The sequence below is a fragment of the Lodderomyces beijingensis genome (genome assembly GCF_963989305.1).
Source record: "Lodderomyces beijingensis strain CBS 14171 genome assembly, chromosome: 8".
Lineage (NCBI taxonomy): Eukaryota > Fungi > Ascomycota > Pichiomycetes > Serinales > Debaryomycetaceae > Lodderomyces > Lodderomyces beijingensis.
This window is the reverse complement of record NC_089977.1, coordinates 638,373-655,474: the sequence shown is the minus strand read 5'-3', so window position 1 is coordinate 655,474 and position 17,102 is coordinate 638,373. Positions and strand designations below refer to the sequence as shown.

Below are 17,102 nucleotides of genomic sequence, written 5' to 3'. Positions count from 1 at the left end.
GTGTCAATGGACTTGAAGTGGTGAGAACCGGGAAAAAAAAGAAGAAAAGACGATAAATAACCATTTGAATCGTTGAGTTTAGAGAGGACCACTATTGATTGAAAAATGGGCATATCTTCAGTGAGTTCACGTCCGACTTCGACGTCGAATGAGGAGTACGGAGGGCTGGACTCGTCGAATGTTCTACTACACCAAATCCACCAGGGCCATGGCCACGGCCACGGCCACGGCGACCAGTCGTCGCCGACACCGACGTCCTCCACCGCGTCCACGTTGGACTCCTCCTACAAGTCGCAAACCATCCAAGCAACCACCTACATCCTAGGCTGGTACATCTTCTCGCTCTCGATCTCCATCTACAACAAGTGGATGTTTGGCCCCGGGCTAGACTTCAAATACCCCATCATCATCACTGCATTCCACCAATTGTGTCTTTTCCTCTTGTCCGGCACGATCCTATACCTCCGCCCCGGCTTGCGCCCCTACGTCAATGCCAATTTGTCGGTGCCGTGGCTGGTGTACGTGCGCAGTCTCGTGCCGTGCGCCCTCGCGAGCGCGGGCGACATTGGCTTGAGCAACGTGCTGATCTCGATGATCAGCTTGAGCTTGTACACCATGCTCAAGACGAGCTCGCTTATGTTTGTGCTTATCTTTGGCTTGATTTTCAAGTTGGAGAAATTCCACTGGAAGTTGATTGTGATTTGTTGCGTGATGGTGTTGAGCGTGGTGATGATGACGTCGAAACCACCCACGGCAACCCAGGATGGAACCGCGCTGGACGAGGCGGACGACTCCTCGGGGCTCGGGATATTGCTCGTGTTGACGGCGTCGTGCTTATCGGGGCTCAGGTGGTCCTTCACCCAGATCCTCCTCAAGTCAAACCCATACACTCCAAACTCCATAACCACGATATTCTACATCTCGCCCACGATGTGCTTGGTCTTGTTTGCGCTAGGCTTGTCGATTGAAGGATGGGGCAACTTTACCTCGTCGCCGATATGGGCCACCTACGGCATCACCTCAACCATCTTTCTCCTTTTCATCCCCGGCATACTCGCGTTCATGATGACGCTATGCGAGTTCAAGCTATTGGGCGTGGCCCGGATTATCACCTTGAGCGTGGCTGGCATATTCAAGGAGTTGTTGACGATCTTGTTGAGTGCCATCATTTTTGGAGACCGGTTGTCGCTTGTCAATTGTTTGGGCTTGGTCTTGACTTTTGCCGATATCTTGTGGTACAACTGGTACCGCTTCAGTGTGAAGGATCCAGGGTACGAGCGGGTGGAGCTGGAGGTGGTGGATAAGCTGGAGGAGGTGGAGTTGGATGATTTGGAGCGGAGGGATGACCGGAGGCGGCTGCGCAGTGGTCTAGAATAAGAAATAAAAAAAATGTCATATATGAGCCAAGACTAACATGTTTTTGGCAAGTGGGTCCAACTGCAAACGGTCTGTTGTTGAGGCTCGGGGATGTACGTCTGGAAAGCTGGGCTTGTCTAGCTTGAAGGTTCAACTGGCTCGAATGGTTGCGAAAAATCGGCAAACCGTGGAGGGTTGCGAAAAGGGACACACTCCTCCATCTACTCTTTCTACGCTTGAAAGAAACAACTCTGAACTGCCACTCGGATCGGCAAGTATCTGTCAAATAGATTGGACCAAGCTCTAGCCACTCAAAAGTAGATTGCTCTCCGTTTCGTTGCAATTGCTCCACTTCGTGGCTACATAGGCAAACGCAAAACAGTAGAGTATAAAAAAACTACGCCGGAAACTCCAAATGCCCCAACTTCCTGAAAATTCCCCGTGCCAAAGCTGTGACCTGACATGGAACCTCTGCTCCGACTTACTTACTTCAGCTGAGTGATATATCTGCTACTGTTGCTGTTGCTGCTGTCCCCCTTTGGCACCAGCTGCCTATTAAGGCAAATTCGCTCCCCTCAGCAGATTGTCAACTTCAAGAATAAAAAAAAATATCAACCGATTTGATAACACCTATACCCTGGACCCTATTGAAAGAGCACACAACCACTGCTCATATTTCCCGCCCTGACGCTGCCGCTACGTTGATAGCAGATCAATACTACTAGGAGTGGCTGTCTCGTCTACCCTGTTTTGGTCCACCTCGTGTTTTGCCTTGCCTTGCCTGCCCGTGTCAGGATATTCTATATTACTAGTTTCAACACCAACAAGCCATGTCCAGGAACAAGGACCCCAGCTCGCTCTTGAACATCCAGCATGACTACCTCCATGAGCGGATCAAGGGCCTACAGCAACCCAAGGAGATTTACTGCTTGATCATCGATAGGAAGGTGGAGGCGATTTTGTATAGAACATACACCAAGGAGCAACTATTGCGGATCGTGGCCTCGGTCGAGATTATCGATGACGAGCGACGTAGAAACAGCTACATGGCGGCGATATACCTATGCAGCAAGACGATTTACAACTTGAAGTGCATCATGGCCGATGTCCAGACCAAGAGGTATAAAAACGCCATGGCGCTTTTTGCATATCAAGATGAGCAGACCAACCCCGAGGCCACCAGTTTCTACCGCAACAAGTTTCTCAACAACCCCTCGGTGGTGCAGTTTTTCCAAAACAACTTCAACGAGATGAATTTCGAATACAATGCCGTTGAGACGCGCGTGTTTTTGGTCGATGACAAGACCCCCAACTCGATGCCCCTTTACTACAACCGCAATGCTCAGCAGTTTGTCATACCCCAGATCAAAAAAGTGGCCTCGAGCTTGTTGAATCTCATGATCTCGATGCAGGAGTACCCCTTTATCAGATTCTACCAGCCTCCAGATGCAACTTATGAAGCCAAGACTTTGCCCGAGCTAATTGCCGACGAGTTTCAACTCCAAATGGATGGTTATTGTCGAGCTAATGACAATTATCCGACACCCGAGGTCAGCGCCAAGACGAGAAGCGTCTTGCTCATCACCGATCGAACAATTGACCTCTATGCTCCCTTGCTACACGAGTTCACCTATCAAGCCATGGCCAATGACATTGTTGAATCGTTGGAAAAGGAAGATGTCTATAGATATCAAAGCGAAAATGAAAAAGGTGAGCTTAGTGACGTCCAAGTCAAGCTCAATAATGAAAACGATGAAGACTGGGTGAATCTAAGACACTCGCACATCATTGAAAGCTCCGAGCTCATTGTCAACAAGATTACAGACTTGATCAAGAATAACCCCTTGATGATTGATAGATCAAAGGCCTCAACTTCGTCTGATTTGATGCACATTGTTGCCCATCTCAAGGGGTTTGACGAAGAAAGGAAGCAGTTGACGATGCACAAGTCTTTGATTGATAAATGTCTTGATATTAACGCATCGCGGAAATTGGCCGAGTTTGCTGCCGATTTCGAGCAAACTTGCTGTGCTCAAGGGGTAAGCTTTGAAGGCGAGAGAAATAAGCACTTGCATGACGACTTGGTGATTTTACTTGCGAGAGATGATCTTCACATTAATGACAAGTTGAGACTTATCTTGATCTATGCCTTTTACCGTGGAGGACTCATCCGGTCTGATTTTGAGAAGATGATCAAATTTGTTGGTGTTGAAGATAAACATATCCCAGGGTTATGTGAGCGATGTTTCAACAATGTTGACAAACTTGGGTTTGAAATTTTCAAAAAGAAAATCAAAGATCAACCAGCAAATAAGCAAACTTTCCATACCATCAACAACGAAGGAACTTACAACACGTCACGGTTCACCCCTGGCCTCAAAACGATTATGCAAAACGTGGCCAAGTACTCGCTCGACCGCGAATGGTTCCCTTATTTCCGAGACAAGCCTCTAGATGAGGAAAATGTCGATACCTCTATCGATAGAGCCAAGGGCAAGGACTTTTCCTTGCAGTCCTCCTCGAATACGTTGCGCAATACTCGAATCAAAGCCAACTGGGCAAACACGCCATCGTCATCCTCCGGTGCCGGCGGCGGCGCCTCTGCCGCCTCTAAAAGATTTGGCAATGGTGCTCAAGCGAGACAACGGCAACGGATTTTCTGCTATGTGGCTGGCGGGATCACCTATAGTGAGATTCGTTCCATCTATGAACTTTCCAACTCGCTAAACAAGGACTTTTACATTGGCTCCGAATCAATATTGAAGCCACGCGATTTCCTTATTGGACTTCAAAACCTTGGAGATAATAAGAAGTTGGATCAATTGGATTTGAATATCGTTCGCGAGTCACAGGAAAGTAATGAGATCCCCCTTTATTTATACAACGATGCATCGATCCCCAAACCGCGTCAAGCTCCTTCTTCATCGGCATCACCATCACCACACCCACAGCAGCACCATCAGAGCTACACAATTGCCGCTAGTCCCATGAACAAATCTATTCCTCCACAACCTCAATTTGGACAAACGTCTTCGTTTGAAAAGCAAGTGGCTCAACAACAAGCAATGTATGTCTCATCTCATGGAGCACCAAACTCGTCGGGCCATTATCAAAAGCGCAGCTCTAGTAATAAGGTTCCCGTTTTGGAGAAAGATGATTCGGCAAAGAGTCCTAGCAAGAGATCCAAATTGAAGAAATTGTTCAAGTAGATTAGATTTAAAAAAAAAAAGGAAAAAAAACAAAAAAAAAACAAAAAAAAACAAAATTTAAAACGGTGTCACGGTTGAACTATGGAGTCTCAACCCAGTACAACCTCTTCCCTCCTCTTGGAGCCCATCTCGGCGTCTTTCTATCGACGTCTTCTTCGCTTGCTGGTGGTCCTGCCCGGCTGCTCTGGTGATGAATCGGTTCTCCATTTTTCGCTACCAATTGACCGTCTCGTTCTTCTTCTTCCCGAAGCAGCTCCATTCCAAAAAGATTCACCAGCGCTTGCAACAACGACATCTCCATTCCTCTTCCATTCTCAAACCACTACAGCTAGGGGAGATTATTGAAGGCCGAAGGAAGGAAGGAAGAAAGAAAGGAAGAAAGAAAAGAAGATTGTTAAAGTCGGTTCATTTATTTCCAAATTGAGAGCTGTGTTTTAGACAGAATGGAGGCTCAGTTTGATTTTTCACCCACGGCGGCCAATGGCAACCCATTCAAATGGAACATTTTCAACTCGCACAGGTCATGGGAGCTCGGCGGCAGTGGTGCCGAGACCCATGGCACCTTAGGTGTATCGAGCAACTCGATTCTGCCTCTTGAGTTGCTCTCGTTTCTTCAATGCACCACGAAACATGAAAAATGGGGTCCGTTATCGGTGAAGTACAACGACTTCACTCCGTGCTTCACGGGTTTGCTTTTTACGGTTGTTGCCGCATTGATGATCTTGCTAGGAGCGCACCAGATAGTGTTGTTGAGGCGGAGCAAAGTCAGCGTGGGCAATCGCATCAATTGGAGTTTCTACACCAAGATCTTGCTCGTGGTGTTGCAAGTGGCATTTTCAATTGCCGTGGCTGCAACGTACCCTGGTCTCCGCACAGGTATCATCTTCACCTCGCTCAACTTGACCGTGGCTGCCAATGCTGTAGCGTTGGCATTGCACTACTTGGAAGAGTTCAAATCGCACATCCCCAACGGCATCCTCCTTTTCTACTGGTTGCTCCAGATCATATTGCACTTGGGCAGAGATATCAATCTCCAGCTCCGCCATCAATTGGACCTGCCCTATGCCACGCTAGTCATCTTGTCCACCGTGAATGCATTGGTCATCTTGCTTGTGGAAATTTTCTTCCCCATGAAACCCATCGACTACTATGCTCGTCTCCGCCGAGAATCACCCTATGATCGCGCAAACGTTTTCTCCAAGATCACGTTTGAGTGGATCGGCGGATTGATGAAGAAGGGGTATAACCAATACCTTACTGAGCAGGACTTGCCACCGTTGCCTCGTCTGTTGAAAGCTAGCGCCACCACCAAGGATTTCAACCATTATTGGAATCGACAACCTGCGAACGGCAAATCTATCTTTTGGGCCACGGCGAATGCGTTTGGAGTGGAGTTTTTACTTGGTGGATTGTTCAAAGGTGCCCAGGATTGCTTGGCATTTATTCAGCCTCAATTGTTGCGATTATTGATTCAATTCGTTAATGATTACTCCAAATCGAGCAAACGCGGCGAACCGTTGCCCTTGACTCGCGGTTTGCTCATTGCATTTGGTATGTTTGTAGTGTCGCTAGTACAAACTGCTTGCTTGCACCAGTATTTCCAAAGAGCCTTTGATTTAGGTATGAAGATTCGAAGCTCGTTGTCGTCGGCGGTGTATGACAAATCGCTTGTCTTGTCCAATGAATCCAAGCAGGAAAGCTCAACTGGTGACATTGTCAACTTGATGTCGGTGGATGTGCAAAGATTACAAGACTTGGTTCAAAACTTGCAAATTATCTGGTCGGGACCTTTCCAGATTGTCATTTGTCTCTACTCGCTTCACGGGTTGATTGGCAATGCCATGTGGGCCGGTGTTGCAATCATGTTGATTATGATTCCCTTAAATGCCGTTATTGCCAAGACCCAAAAGAAACTTCAAAAGACGCAAATGAAGTACAAGGATAAGAGATCGAGATTGATTAATGAAATCTTGAACAATATCAAATCGTTAAAGCTCTACGCTTGGGAGATGCCCTATTTGGAAAGATTGGACCATGTGAGAAACGATTTGGAGTTGCAAAACTTGAAAAAAATGGGTATATTTATGGCCACTGCTAACTTTACGTGGAACTTGGCACCATTTTTAGTCAGTTGCTCGACATTTGCCGTGTTTGTGCTTACGCAGAAAAAGAGTTTATCTACGGACCTCGTATTTCCGGCATTGTCATTGTTTAACTTACTAACTTTCCCATTGGCAGTTGTGCCCATGGTGATTACGAACATAGTTGAAGCTCAAGTTGCCATTGGCAGATTGACAAAATATTTCACCTCTTCTGAATTGCAAGGCAACGCAGTGACCAAATTGCCGCCCGCGAAAAACATTGGCGACGTTGCCCTTTCAATTAAAAATGGTACCTTTTTATGGTCCAAGGCCAATGGCGAACAAAATTATAAAGTTGCTTTATCCAACATCAACCTCACTTCTAAAAAAGGTCAGCTTGATTGTATCGTGGGCAAAGTCGGCTCGGGCAAATCTTCAATCATACAAGCAATCTTGGGCGATTTGTATAAACTCGATGGTGAAGTCACCTTGCATGGTAAAGTTGCTTATGTTTCGCAAGTCCCCTGGATCATGAATGGTACCGTCAAGGATAACGTCTTGTTTGGACACAAGTACGATGCCGAGTTTTACCAAAATGTGTTGAAGGCTTGTGCTTTGACTGTCGACTTGGCCATCTTGCCCAAGGGCGACAAGACGGAAGTTGGTGAAAAGGGCATTTCATTATCAGGTGGCCAAAAGGCGAGGTTGTCGATAGCCAGAGCAGTTTACGCTCGAGCCGATGTTTACCTATTGGATGACCCATTAAGTGCTGTCGATGAACACGTGGGAAAGCATTTGACCGATCACGTCTTGGGGCCACAGGGTCTCTTGAAATCTAAATGTAAAGTTTTGGCAACCAACAATATCAGAGTCTTGAGCATTGCTGATAATTTACACATGGTTAGTGGTGGCAGGTTGATTGAACAAGGAACGTATGATGATATCATGGAACAACCCAACTCGAAATTGCGCCAATTGGTGGAGGAGTTTGGCTCAAAGCGAGAAAATGCAACACCTTCACGTACACCAACGCCGACCATCAAAGAAGCCAAACGTGAGCAGGCAGTCACTGGTGCGCCTAATTTAGTACCCGATCAGATCCCCAACAAGGCCGATGAATACAAAACCGTTAATGATGACGATGATGTCGACACCCAAAATTTGGAATCGGATGTCGATGTCGACATCGAAGGTATAAGCTTGAGAAGAGCCTCGGATGCATCTTATATACCCGATGATGAGCGTGATCCCGAGCAGTATCTTGCAGAGGAAAGAGAAGCTGCTGACGCCGAGGAAGACGAAGACGTTAAGCAGAGAAAGGAACATATCGAACAGGGTAAAGTGAAGTGGGAAGTTTACACGGAATACGCCAAGGCTTGTGGTCCCGTTAACGTGATGATCTTTCTTGGTTGTGCCATTATTTCCTATTTGGTCAATGTTGCATCTACATTTTGGTTGGAGCATTGGTCTGAAGTCAACACCAAGTACGGTTACAATCCACACGTGGGCAAGTACTTGGGAATCTATTTCCTTTTGGGTATAGGCTACTCCTTTTCCTCCTTGATCCAAAACGTTTCACTTTGGATCTTGTGCACGATTCAAGGCTCCAAGATCATCCACAACACCATGGCCCATAGTGTCATTCGCGCGCCAATGTCATTTTTCGAAACCACTCCCATTGGTAGAATCTTGAACCGGTTTTCCAACGACATTTACAAGATTGATGAAGTTATTGGTCGTGTTTTCAACATGTTCTTTAGCAACGCCATCAGGGTCACCCTCACTATTGTCGTGATTAGTTTCCTGACATGGCAATTTTTATTTTTGATCATCCCGTTGGGATTCTTGTATGTTTACTACCAGCAATACTATTTGCGGACCTCGAGAGAATTGAAGCGATTGGACTCAGTGACCCGATCGCCTATTTTCGCAAATTTCCAAGAGTCGCTTGTTGGTGTCTCGACGATCCGAGCATATGGCAAGGAAGACAGATTCAAGTTTATGAACCAGTACCGCGTCGATCAAAATATGAAGGCGTACCACCCTGCCATCAACTCCAACAGATGGCTTGCCGTGAGACTCGAGTTTCTTGGGTCAATCATCATATTGGGCGCAGCCGGGTTGTCCATCCTCACATTGTCATCGGGCCACTTGACCGCTGGTTTAGTGGGTCTTTCTGTGTCGTACGCTTTGCAAATCACGCAGTCGTTGAACTGGATCGTCCGTATGACAGTTGAAGTTGAAACGAATATCGTCTCGGTGGAAAGATGTCTTGAATATTCTAGGTTGAAATCCGAAGCTCCCGAAGTAATCCCGGGCCACGTCCCACAGGCAAACTGGCCAAATGAAGGTGAAATCAAATTCCAGGATTACTCAACGAAATACAGACCTGAGCTAGACCTAGTTTTGAAAAACATCAACATTGATATCAAGCCAAGAGAGAAAATAGGCATTGTTGGTCGAACCGGTGCCGGGAAATCATCCATCACATTGGCCCTTTTCAGAATCATTGAAGCCTTTTCGGGAGACATTGTGATTGACGACATCAGGACGGATTCGATAGGACTCTACGACTTGCGTCATAAGCTTTCAATCATCCCCCAGGACTCTCAAGTGTTTGAAGGTACAATCCGATCAAACTTGGACCCCACGGACGAATACACCGATGACCAAATCTGGCGTGCGTTGGAATTGTCCCATTTGAAAGACCACGTGATGAAAATGTACGAAGAAGAAACCAATTCCACCAACGACACCACCAATGACGGCCGGGCCAACAACGCCACGGCCACGGCCGCGGCCGCGGAAAAGGAGAAAATTTTGAGTCCATTGGAAGTGAAAATTACAGAAGGTGGCACAAACTTGTCCATTGGTCAAAGACAGCTCATGTGCTTGGGCCGCGTGCTTTTAAAACTTACAAATTCAAACGTGCTAGTTCTCGATGAAGCCACCGCAGCCGTTGACGTTGAAACCGACCAAATCTTGCAGCAAACAATCAGAACCGAGTTCAAGGATAAGACCATCATCACTATTGCCCACAGGTTAAACACCATATTGGACTCTGACCGGATCTTGGTTTTGAACCAGGGGCAAGTTGCTGAGTTTGATAAGCCTCTGGTGCTTTTGCAGAATAAGGATTCGTTGTTTTACGCCTTGTGTAAACAAGGTGGGTTTGTTGAAGATGAAGAGTGATGAAGGCCAAAGCCCTAGGCTTTTGAACTGTTTTTCTACTTTTATTACTTTTGAGTTTTAAATTTTACAGTATATAGAGATAACCAACACCCCAAAAAGAAAACGCTTTTTTTGAAGTCATGGATACCAGTTATCCGCTACATCTCAAATACGCCGAGGTCCTCGATTTTAGTGCTCGCCTCTCTTGCGCAACGACGCCAACGTGAACAAGTTAGAACCCCACTCACGTTCATCCAAATCAACAGGGTCCAGCTCGACAATACATTTCACGCCGTTCTTGCCTTCCTCGTCATCATCATCAACGACAAATTGGCCAGCGTCGAATTTGTACATTTGCAAAATGTCATTATTTTGCGCGTCCAATGACACAACGAGCTTATCGTTGGCGACGGCGAATGTCACTGCCGCATGGGAAAGTTTAACTATTTGTGCAAGCCATGCTTTCTTTTCTTCAAGGTCAAATTGCAATATAATGAGACACGCGGTGTTTTCCACGAGCACCACGATGTATTGTTGGTTGTCTATTGTGAGTGTATCGATTTTCAGGACCGATATTTCGTACTTTTGTTTTTCCTCTTCTTCAACATCGTCATCATTGCCATTGTCATTGTCATTGTCATAGTCATTGTCATTGTCATTGTTGTCATTGTCATCGTTTGTTTGATTCTGCTTCTCGTCTTCCTTCTCGTTTGTCTCAGTTGTCTCACTCTTGAGCATTTCCCGCTTCGCCACTAGATCTGACGCGGAACTCAAATGGAAATCATTCAAATAACCACCCAAATAATCTACCAAATCAATCAGATCCAACAATTTACCTTCGTACCAGTCCCAGAAAAACACAGCGGTATCACCACCACCACTAACAAGCACCAGCCCCGGGCTTTCGTGCGAGTCCGCACCCGATAACAACTTCAACAGCGAGACAAACTCCTGATGTCCAAACAAGAACCCGCGTATCACGTACAGCTTAGGGTAATTCGTCACTCGTATATGCTCATCACGGTCCCCCGTAATCAAAAAAGTCTTGCCCTGTCCCGACTGCGCGACAACCAAGCAATTTAACATGCTGACATGCCCCAAAACCAACTCCAACTTATCTTCGCTGACCGGCGCATCGCTATCGAGCTTGACGCGATACACGTCGCCAAATTTATCCGCTACGAGCACCACGTCGCGCCAGATCGTCACGGCGCTGGGCCGTTTCGGAAGCGGTTGACGCTTGATCAATTGCAAATGCCCGCCGTTGCTGATGTCGAATATAAGCACGGATTTGTCGCTGTCTGCCGTGGCGACGAGATACTGTTCATCCAGCGACAACGCTAGTGATTTAATGTAGTTGTGGATGCGTGCGCTCGTGGTGGCTCTCCCCGTGCGTTTTTGAATTTGGGCATTGACGTGCTGGGATTTCAACTCATCGTGCCATGATGAGATGAGCCTTGTTTGTTCGGACAAGGAGTATATCTGGATGTGGTTCTGCACTGCTGTGAACAAGAGAGTTCCTGACTTGTTTGAGAGGAGCTGCTGATATGGGTGTTTCATCTTTGTTTGGCAAGAGAACTGGGGTGAGATGTTGTATCGTGGAATTGGGGAGTATCGATGAGAAGATGCGTTTTTTTTCTTTTGAGGTTTTTTTTTTTTTTTTTGGAGGTTTCGATTCAATTGCTGCAAAATTTCGTGATGGTTGCATGGACCTTACTGACAAGAGGCTCTGCCTTTTTTACATCGCGTTATTTGACATATCTACCTGCCACTGATGAAATCTAATAAGAAAGATTCAACGTATACGTTGTTTCTCAAGTTTCGGGTGGGGGGTTCGTTCACTTGATGTTGTAGGGGATATTTTGTCTTTTGACAAATTTTGCAGCAAGATGGATCAGAAAATCAGTTCACATTGTAACATCTGATCATCTCCAAATTTATCACCCAGTTTCGGTCACTCTTTTCAAGAAATAGAGTCGCTGGAAATGGATTTCTCTTCAGTATTCAGTCAAACTAACCAAAGTAGCTATCCGGTAAAGAATTGAAAGTATATACCCTGTCACAACATCATTTTAAATAGCATAGAGTCTCACTTCCGGTCCTTTTTCCCTCGAGTTTTCATTTCCTACCAAATCCCCAACCGGCACCCCATCCAACAGGCTTTTTAGATTCTGGCTCACTGCTTTTGATGCTACTGTTGCTGTGCTGCGCCGACGATGTAGGTTGCACTTTCTCAAAACCGGCAACTAACTCATCCACCCCGGAGTCGTCTTCGTTTTCCTTCTTGCTTTTCTTCAGCACGGCGGCGGCGGCGCCGTTGTCCTCATCATCGATAAACTTGTGTGGTTTCATAATGTCATCACGGAGACTCATCGAGTTGCTCGACACGCTTACATTATTCGCGCTGGCATTATTCTTGAATGAGAAATTATTGAGGAAACTGGCAATGTTTTTATTGATCGAGTACGGCTCATCGACCAAAGAATGGCCAATATGTTTCGGATCCACAAAATTGAAAATGAATTCATCAGCCATGGCGTTCCAGATGCGGTAATTCTGCGTCTTTCTCCATGAGTCCATAAAATGTTTGTTGAAGTCGTTGCCACAGCCCGTGCCAGCATCTTGCAGGTCCAGCGCAAACCCCGGTGGTGGCTGCTGGAATCGTTGCAGGTACTGGTGAAATCGTTCTACTGCAACAAGTGAATTCAAATAGTCTTCAAACTGGTACCGGATGTAATCGTCACTTCCAACAAAATCATCTCTATTACTATTTTTCCTGCTAGGATCGAGTTGCAGCGCCGAGATTAAATTGCTGATAAACTTCTTGTCTTGAGCACTGAGCGCAAAATCGTCCGGTGTCGAGAGTGTTTTCGGGTAGGTCACTTCAAGCGTGTCCAAATTGACCAACAAATCTATGCCAAACATCGTTGCCTGGTTGACAAACAACAAGTTTGAGCAACCTGCCATAAAACTGTTGACTCGGAGTTCATTCAATTGCTGGAGCGGTAAGTAAGGGTTCCAAAATGCGTTTTTGGTGTTGAAAATCTGCAAGGGTAAGCCGAAAAACCGCAACATCGATTGACGGTTATTGGAGCTGAGTGACTGCGGTTTGGATAAAGGGCCATTGGTCTCGACAAAATCTACCAATGGACATCCCGAATCATCCAAAAAATTAATCAAGTTGGGAATTAGGGAAATTAGGTTATTTTGAAACTGCGTCAACATTTCCAAATTGTTGTTGGAATAAATTAAAATTTTCTTCTCTAGCAACAAGCTCTTGAATATTATCATGAAGTTGGACTTGAACTTGAGGATTGAGGAACGGTAGTTCAAGTTGACGTAATTTTCATCCTCCTCCTGCGTGCTGAGCTGGTTGTTTAGTAGTTTGTACTGCTGGTTGAGATTGTCAAACAAGTGGTCTAGAATTTCGAAATTGTCAAACGTCTCCTGAAGAAAATAGCTTTGGGTGATGATTGATAGTTTTTCCTTGATTTTGGTAAAGATGGGCTGCTTTCTGACGATAACCACAACAGCCTTTTGTACAATTGACCTAGTGATGTCCTTATTGCGATCTCGTTCTTCTTGGCTCAAGTCGCTGGTTTTCACTTGCCTCACACACGAACACCCAAAAAGAGTCTTGAGGTGGCGCGGGTCTCCCGTGAATTGGTTCACCGCGTCAAAGTCATCGATGGATTTGCCCTGGTCAAAGTCATAAACAAGATTGAAATTCAGAAACGTCTCTTCAAATAAATGCGAGCCATCCGGTAACGCCTGAAACGGGATATTTTTAAACAACTCAGGTGTATACTGCGGGTGATAATTTGATTTCCAATATTGTATCTCGGGCCCACGCTGGTGGTGGAAATCTACCAAGCAAATTGCAAACACCATATCGTCAAACTTGCCATTTTTTAGCTCCATCATATCATTGGATTTCTGAGTGGCATCTTTAGGTACTACATCCCGGGGCAAATTCTTGATCTGGATCGATTTTTTCCTCAGTACCGTGGTGACACTGGAGTCCAGGTTCCTCTTGCTCAAGTGAACCAGCGTTTCCGAGCTGGTCCTCTTGCCTTCCGGGGACAAAGTTCTATTTGAACCCAACCGCATGGGCCGACACTGAAACCCGTCTTCGGTGCTTGCACCGTTGGTTGCGCTTGAATTGCTCATCTTGCGATGAAGTGGATTTTGGCCAAAACTGCCTAGTGTAGGTAGGATCGAAGACGACGGCGACGTACTTGGTGCACTTGACATTCGCAGTTTGGTCAACCTGAGCGGGCGTAGCTCGCCATTGCTCAACGGAAAGCCCGTGGGTTTCTTGAATGTTGAAGATGAGGTGGAGGACTCCAGGGAATGGGATACTTGTGGGGAATGGCTAGGTGTGAGTTCGTGTTCTTTCCAAGGATTATCTGCACTCATTTAACAAGGATCATGAATAGCTTCTTTTTTTGTTCTGCTAGTTGTTCTTACTCTTGTTGGCTGCAAGTTCGAGCTCTAGAGTCAAACGTATTGTATGTATCTAAATGCCGTTCGTGAATGAAACAACGGTTATCAGCTGCATTCCTCGAGCCCACCTGAAACTGACCCTCCGTGTCAAGTAGCGCTGGTTGTGGTGTGTCGCAAAATCTGCGTCACGTCACTTCCGTCACGTGACTAAATTTGCAGCAGCATCCAGTTGGTAGCACCGGCTGCAACCCCACCACATATACGAGAGGAGTTTTTGCAGTCGAGTTTTCACAGGAAAAGCCACTAATATGCTAATGAAGAGAAACAAAACAAACAAGCAAGCGATGATAGAATTGGTTTATTTGTGTTTGCTCTGTATGTACTTCATTAACTAAAACAATCGAAAAAAAAAGTAATTTGCACGTGCAGATACAGACGAAGGAAGTCTAGTAGTAGTTCCAAACAACCAGACGTGATGTCATTTCCGCTCGTTTTCTGAATTGGGTCCGATTCTACTGGTTTGGAAAGTTCAATTTCAACCTCAGGAAGAAAGAGATAGCGATTTATGCAGGTGGCCATCAAGGTTTCAGAGAGTACTACTGGCGCTTAAAAGAACAAGAAAAGCATACCACCGAGATCATCATTCGTGGCTTGCAAACCCGTTGAGCCTCATGCCTTGTTTGAGCCGAACCAAAGGAGAGTGAAGTTCTGACTGATAGTATCTGTCCAAGATCCCGCACGTACCGAAAGCTTGTGAAGAACCAAAATTTATAACCATGGCAAACATAAAGGTCACGGCGACGACGACGATGATGATGATAACGTAGATGGAAAGAGAGTCACGAGCTGTAATGGTTGGAAGGAACATGCCGCGCCCCGATTAGCTGCTGTGTGCTCATCACGGCACGTTTCTTCAATTTTTGCACTTTGAGTGATGGCTGCAAAGCCGCTTAATCTTGACAACTGGAAATAACCCCCCCCACCGAGATCCACAATAGGGAACATCCTGTCACGGCTTTAAACGGAGCAATGCCTCGTTTATGGCTAACGCCCAACTCTATTGGCACTCGAATATACAGCCGTAAGACCCCTCAATACGGCATTTTTCTCATAACAACAAACTCTTAATGCATGGAAAATAGTGAGTCCTGTTGAAGTAGGCTTTGGATTGCAAACCAAAGAAAAAAAGGCTACGAGGTGACTCTGCCGTTTATTGGATTTTACGAGGGGGGTTTCAGATTCAGAGATGGATCTTGAGAAGGCCTTGAGATCAATCGACTCCTATTTGAGATTCTGTTTCATTGCTCACAACAAGCAGCCAAATGTATCTCATCGGCAAGCTTTTTTCTATTCTAGCCCATAAGGTTAGACATTGGTTCAACACAAAGAAGCACCTTTCTTCATCCCACCTGTCATACCCGTCACATCTTTCCCTTCTTTACGCTGTCAAAGCCTCCCACCCCCGACTTAAATTGAGTAAAAATTAAAAAAAAAAAAAATTTAAAAGATTGTACCGATTTCATGCGGCCGCACGAAAAATGTTCGTAAGTTTGTTTTCTACAAATTAATCAAAATCACGAACAGTGATTGGTTTCGATCCGACCATTAACAGTTTTTAACTACTATACTTCTTTCGTCATTCCGAATTTTTACCAGCGTCCACCCGCTTTCACCAAGCCTCACTGTTGAATTTTGAACGCAACTTAAAAAGACCAGGGTATTCCGCTCAGGACATAATTTTCTGGGCATTTTTTTTTTTAGAAATCGTCTTCAACAAATCAATTTTGAAGAGAATGCTTCTTTGGGGAAGAGAAGATATTTTAAGCACGCTATACGATGCAGAAGCTCCTGTCACAATCTTGATAGAAAAAAGAGGTCATTCAAGTGGTCGCTCCTCGAGTTCTTCGAGCTCCGCAAGTAAAGGTGGCTCTTCGTCTGGATCCTCAAGCTCGTCGACAAAAGGCGGCTCATCAGGCTCAAACTCGGCCACCAAAGGAGGAAGCTCAGGTTCTTCAGGTTCATCAGGTTCATCAGGTTCATCTGGTTCATCAGGCTCGAACTCGGCCACCCAAGGAGGCTCCTCTGGCTCATCAAGTTCAAGTTCCAACAACAATGGTAACAACGGATATGGTAACAACGGATACAGCGGTGGAAATGGTGCTGCAGTTGGTGCCGCTGGAGGTGCAGCCGCTGGTCTCGCTGCATCTGGCGCCCACGGAAGTGCCAATAACCAAAACCACCACCACGGCAATAAATTATTATACTTGCTCTTCTTGCTTTTTTTGATCCCAATATTCATATTTATTGCCTGGTTCATCTACAAGAGGAGAAAAAGAACTAGACAGAATCGGCCACTACAACAACAACAACACCTACAACAGCAGCAGAAGCAGTACGCGCGGGATCTCGAAAATGGACACCATTCTTCAGATGAACAAGTTGAAGAATCTAAGTTCAGCAATGACACGGATTACGTTCCTCCTCCCTACCCGCCGAGTCAGGTCCAGAACACAAGCCCAATCCAAAGCCTCCACAAGGACCACAACCACAGCTATGGGGGTGACGCTACTGGACGTGGTGGGCATGATCATACTACAGTTAATGACAGTTATTCTGGGCATGGCCACTCGAATAATGATGTTGGCGACACTACTGATAATACAGGTTATTGAGGTGTTGGTGCCGCTGCTGACCCAGTACTTGAGGAGGAAACACATCGAGCTAAGAAACTCAATACGGGAACCACAACTGAACTGACGGGCGATGCTAATGTGAAAAAGAGCACCTTGCCACCAATTGGCTCCCCGCCAAGTCCTAGAGTTGTATAGATTAGATTGAT

General features: G+C 45.8%; 6 protein-coding genes across 6 annotated transcripts; 4 read left to right on the top strand and 2 right to left on the bottom strand. All coding sequences in view use genetic code 12, as the record gives it.

The window, feature by feature from the left end:
* Positions 1-105: 105 nt before the first annotated feature.
* Positions 106-1,377, top strand: LODBEIA_P60120 (uncharacterized protein; the record flags this gene model as incomplete). The annotated part of the gene is made up of 1 exon (XM_066976409.1): positions 106-1,377. The coding sequence occupies one exon, from the start codon at positions 106-108 to the stop codon at positions 1,375-1,377; it is 1,272 nt and encodes a 423-aa protein (XP_066832950.1).
* Positions 1,378-2,186: 809 nt separating this feature from the next.
* Positions 2,187-4,565, top strand: LODBEIA_P60110 (uncharacterized protein; the record flags this gene model as incomplete). The annotated part of the gene is made up of 1 exon (XM_066976408.1): positions 2,187-4,565. The coding sequence occupies one exon, from the start codon at positions 2,187-2,189 to the stop codon at positions 4,563-4,565; it is 2,379 nt and encodes a 792-aa protein (XP_066832949.1).
* A 443-nt stretch (positions 4,566-5,008) lies between these two features.
* LODBEIA_P60100 (uncharacterized protein) lies at positions 5,009-9,838 on the top strand (the record flags this gene model as incomplete). Its single annotated transcript, XM_066976407.1, has 1 exon — positions 5,009-9,838. The coding sequence occupies one exon, from the start codon at positions 5,009-5,011 to the stop codon at positions 9,836-9,838; it is 4,830 nt and encodes a 1,609-aa protein (XP_066832948.1).
* Positions 9,839-10,006: 168 nt separating this feature from the next.
* LODBEIA_P60090 (uncharacterized protein) lies at positions 10,007-11,377 on the bottom strand (the record flags this gene model as incomplete). The annotated part of the gene is made up of 1 exon (XM_066976405.1): positions 10,007-11,377. The coding sequence occupies one exon, from the start codon at positions 11,375-11,377 to the stop codon at positions 10,007-10,009; it is 1,371 nt and encodes a 456-aa protein (XP_066832947.1).
* A 558-nt stretch (positions 11,378-11,935) lies between these two features.
* LODBEIA_P60080 (uncharacterized protein) lies at positions 11,936-13,987 on the bottom strand (the record flags this gene model as incomplete). The annotated part of the gene is made up of 1 exon (XM_066976404.1): positions 11,936-13,987. The coding sequence occupies one exon, from the start codon at positions 13,985-13,987 to the stop codon at positions 11,936-11,938; it is 2,052 nt and encodes a 683-aa protein (XP_066832946.1).
* A 2,069-nt stretch (positions 13,988-16,056) lies between these two features.
* On the top strand, positions 16,057-16,935 carry LODBEIA_P60070 (uncharacterized protein; the record flags this gene model as incomplete). The annotated part of the gene is made up of 1 exon (XM_066976403.1): positions 16,057-16,935. The coding sequence occupies one exon, from the start codon at positions 16,057-16,059 to the stop codon at positions 16,933-16,935; it is 879 nt and encodes a 292-aa protein (XP_066832945.1).
* Positions 16,936-17,102: the final 167 nt, after the last annotated feature.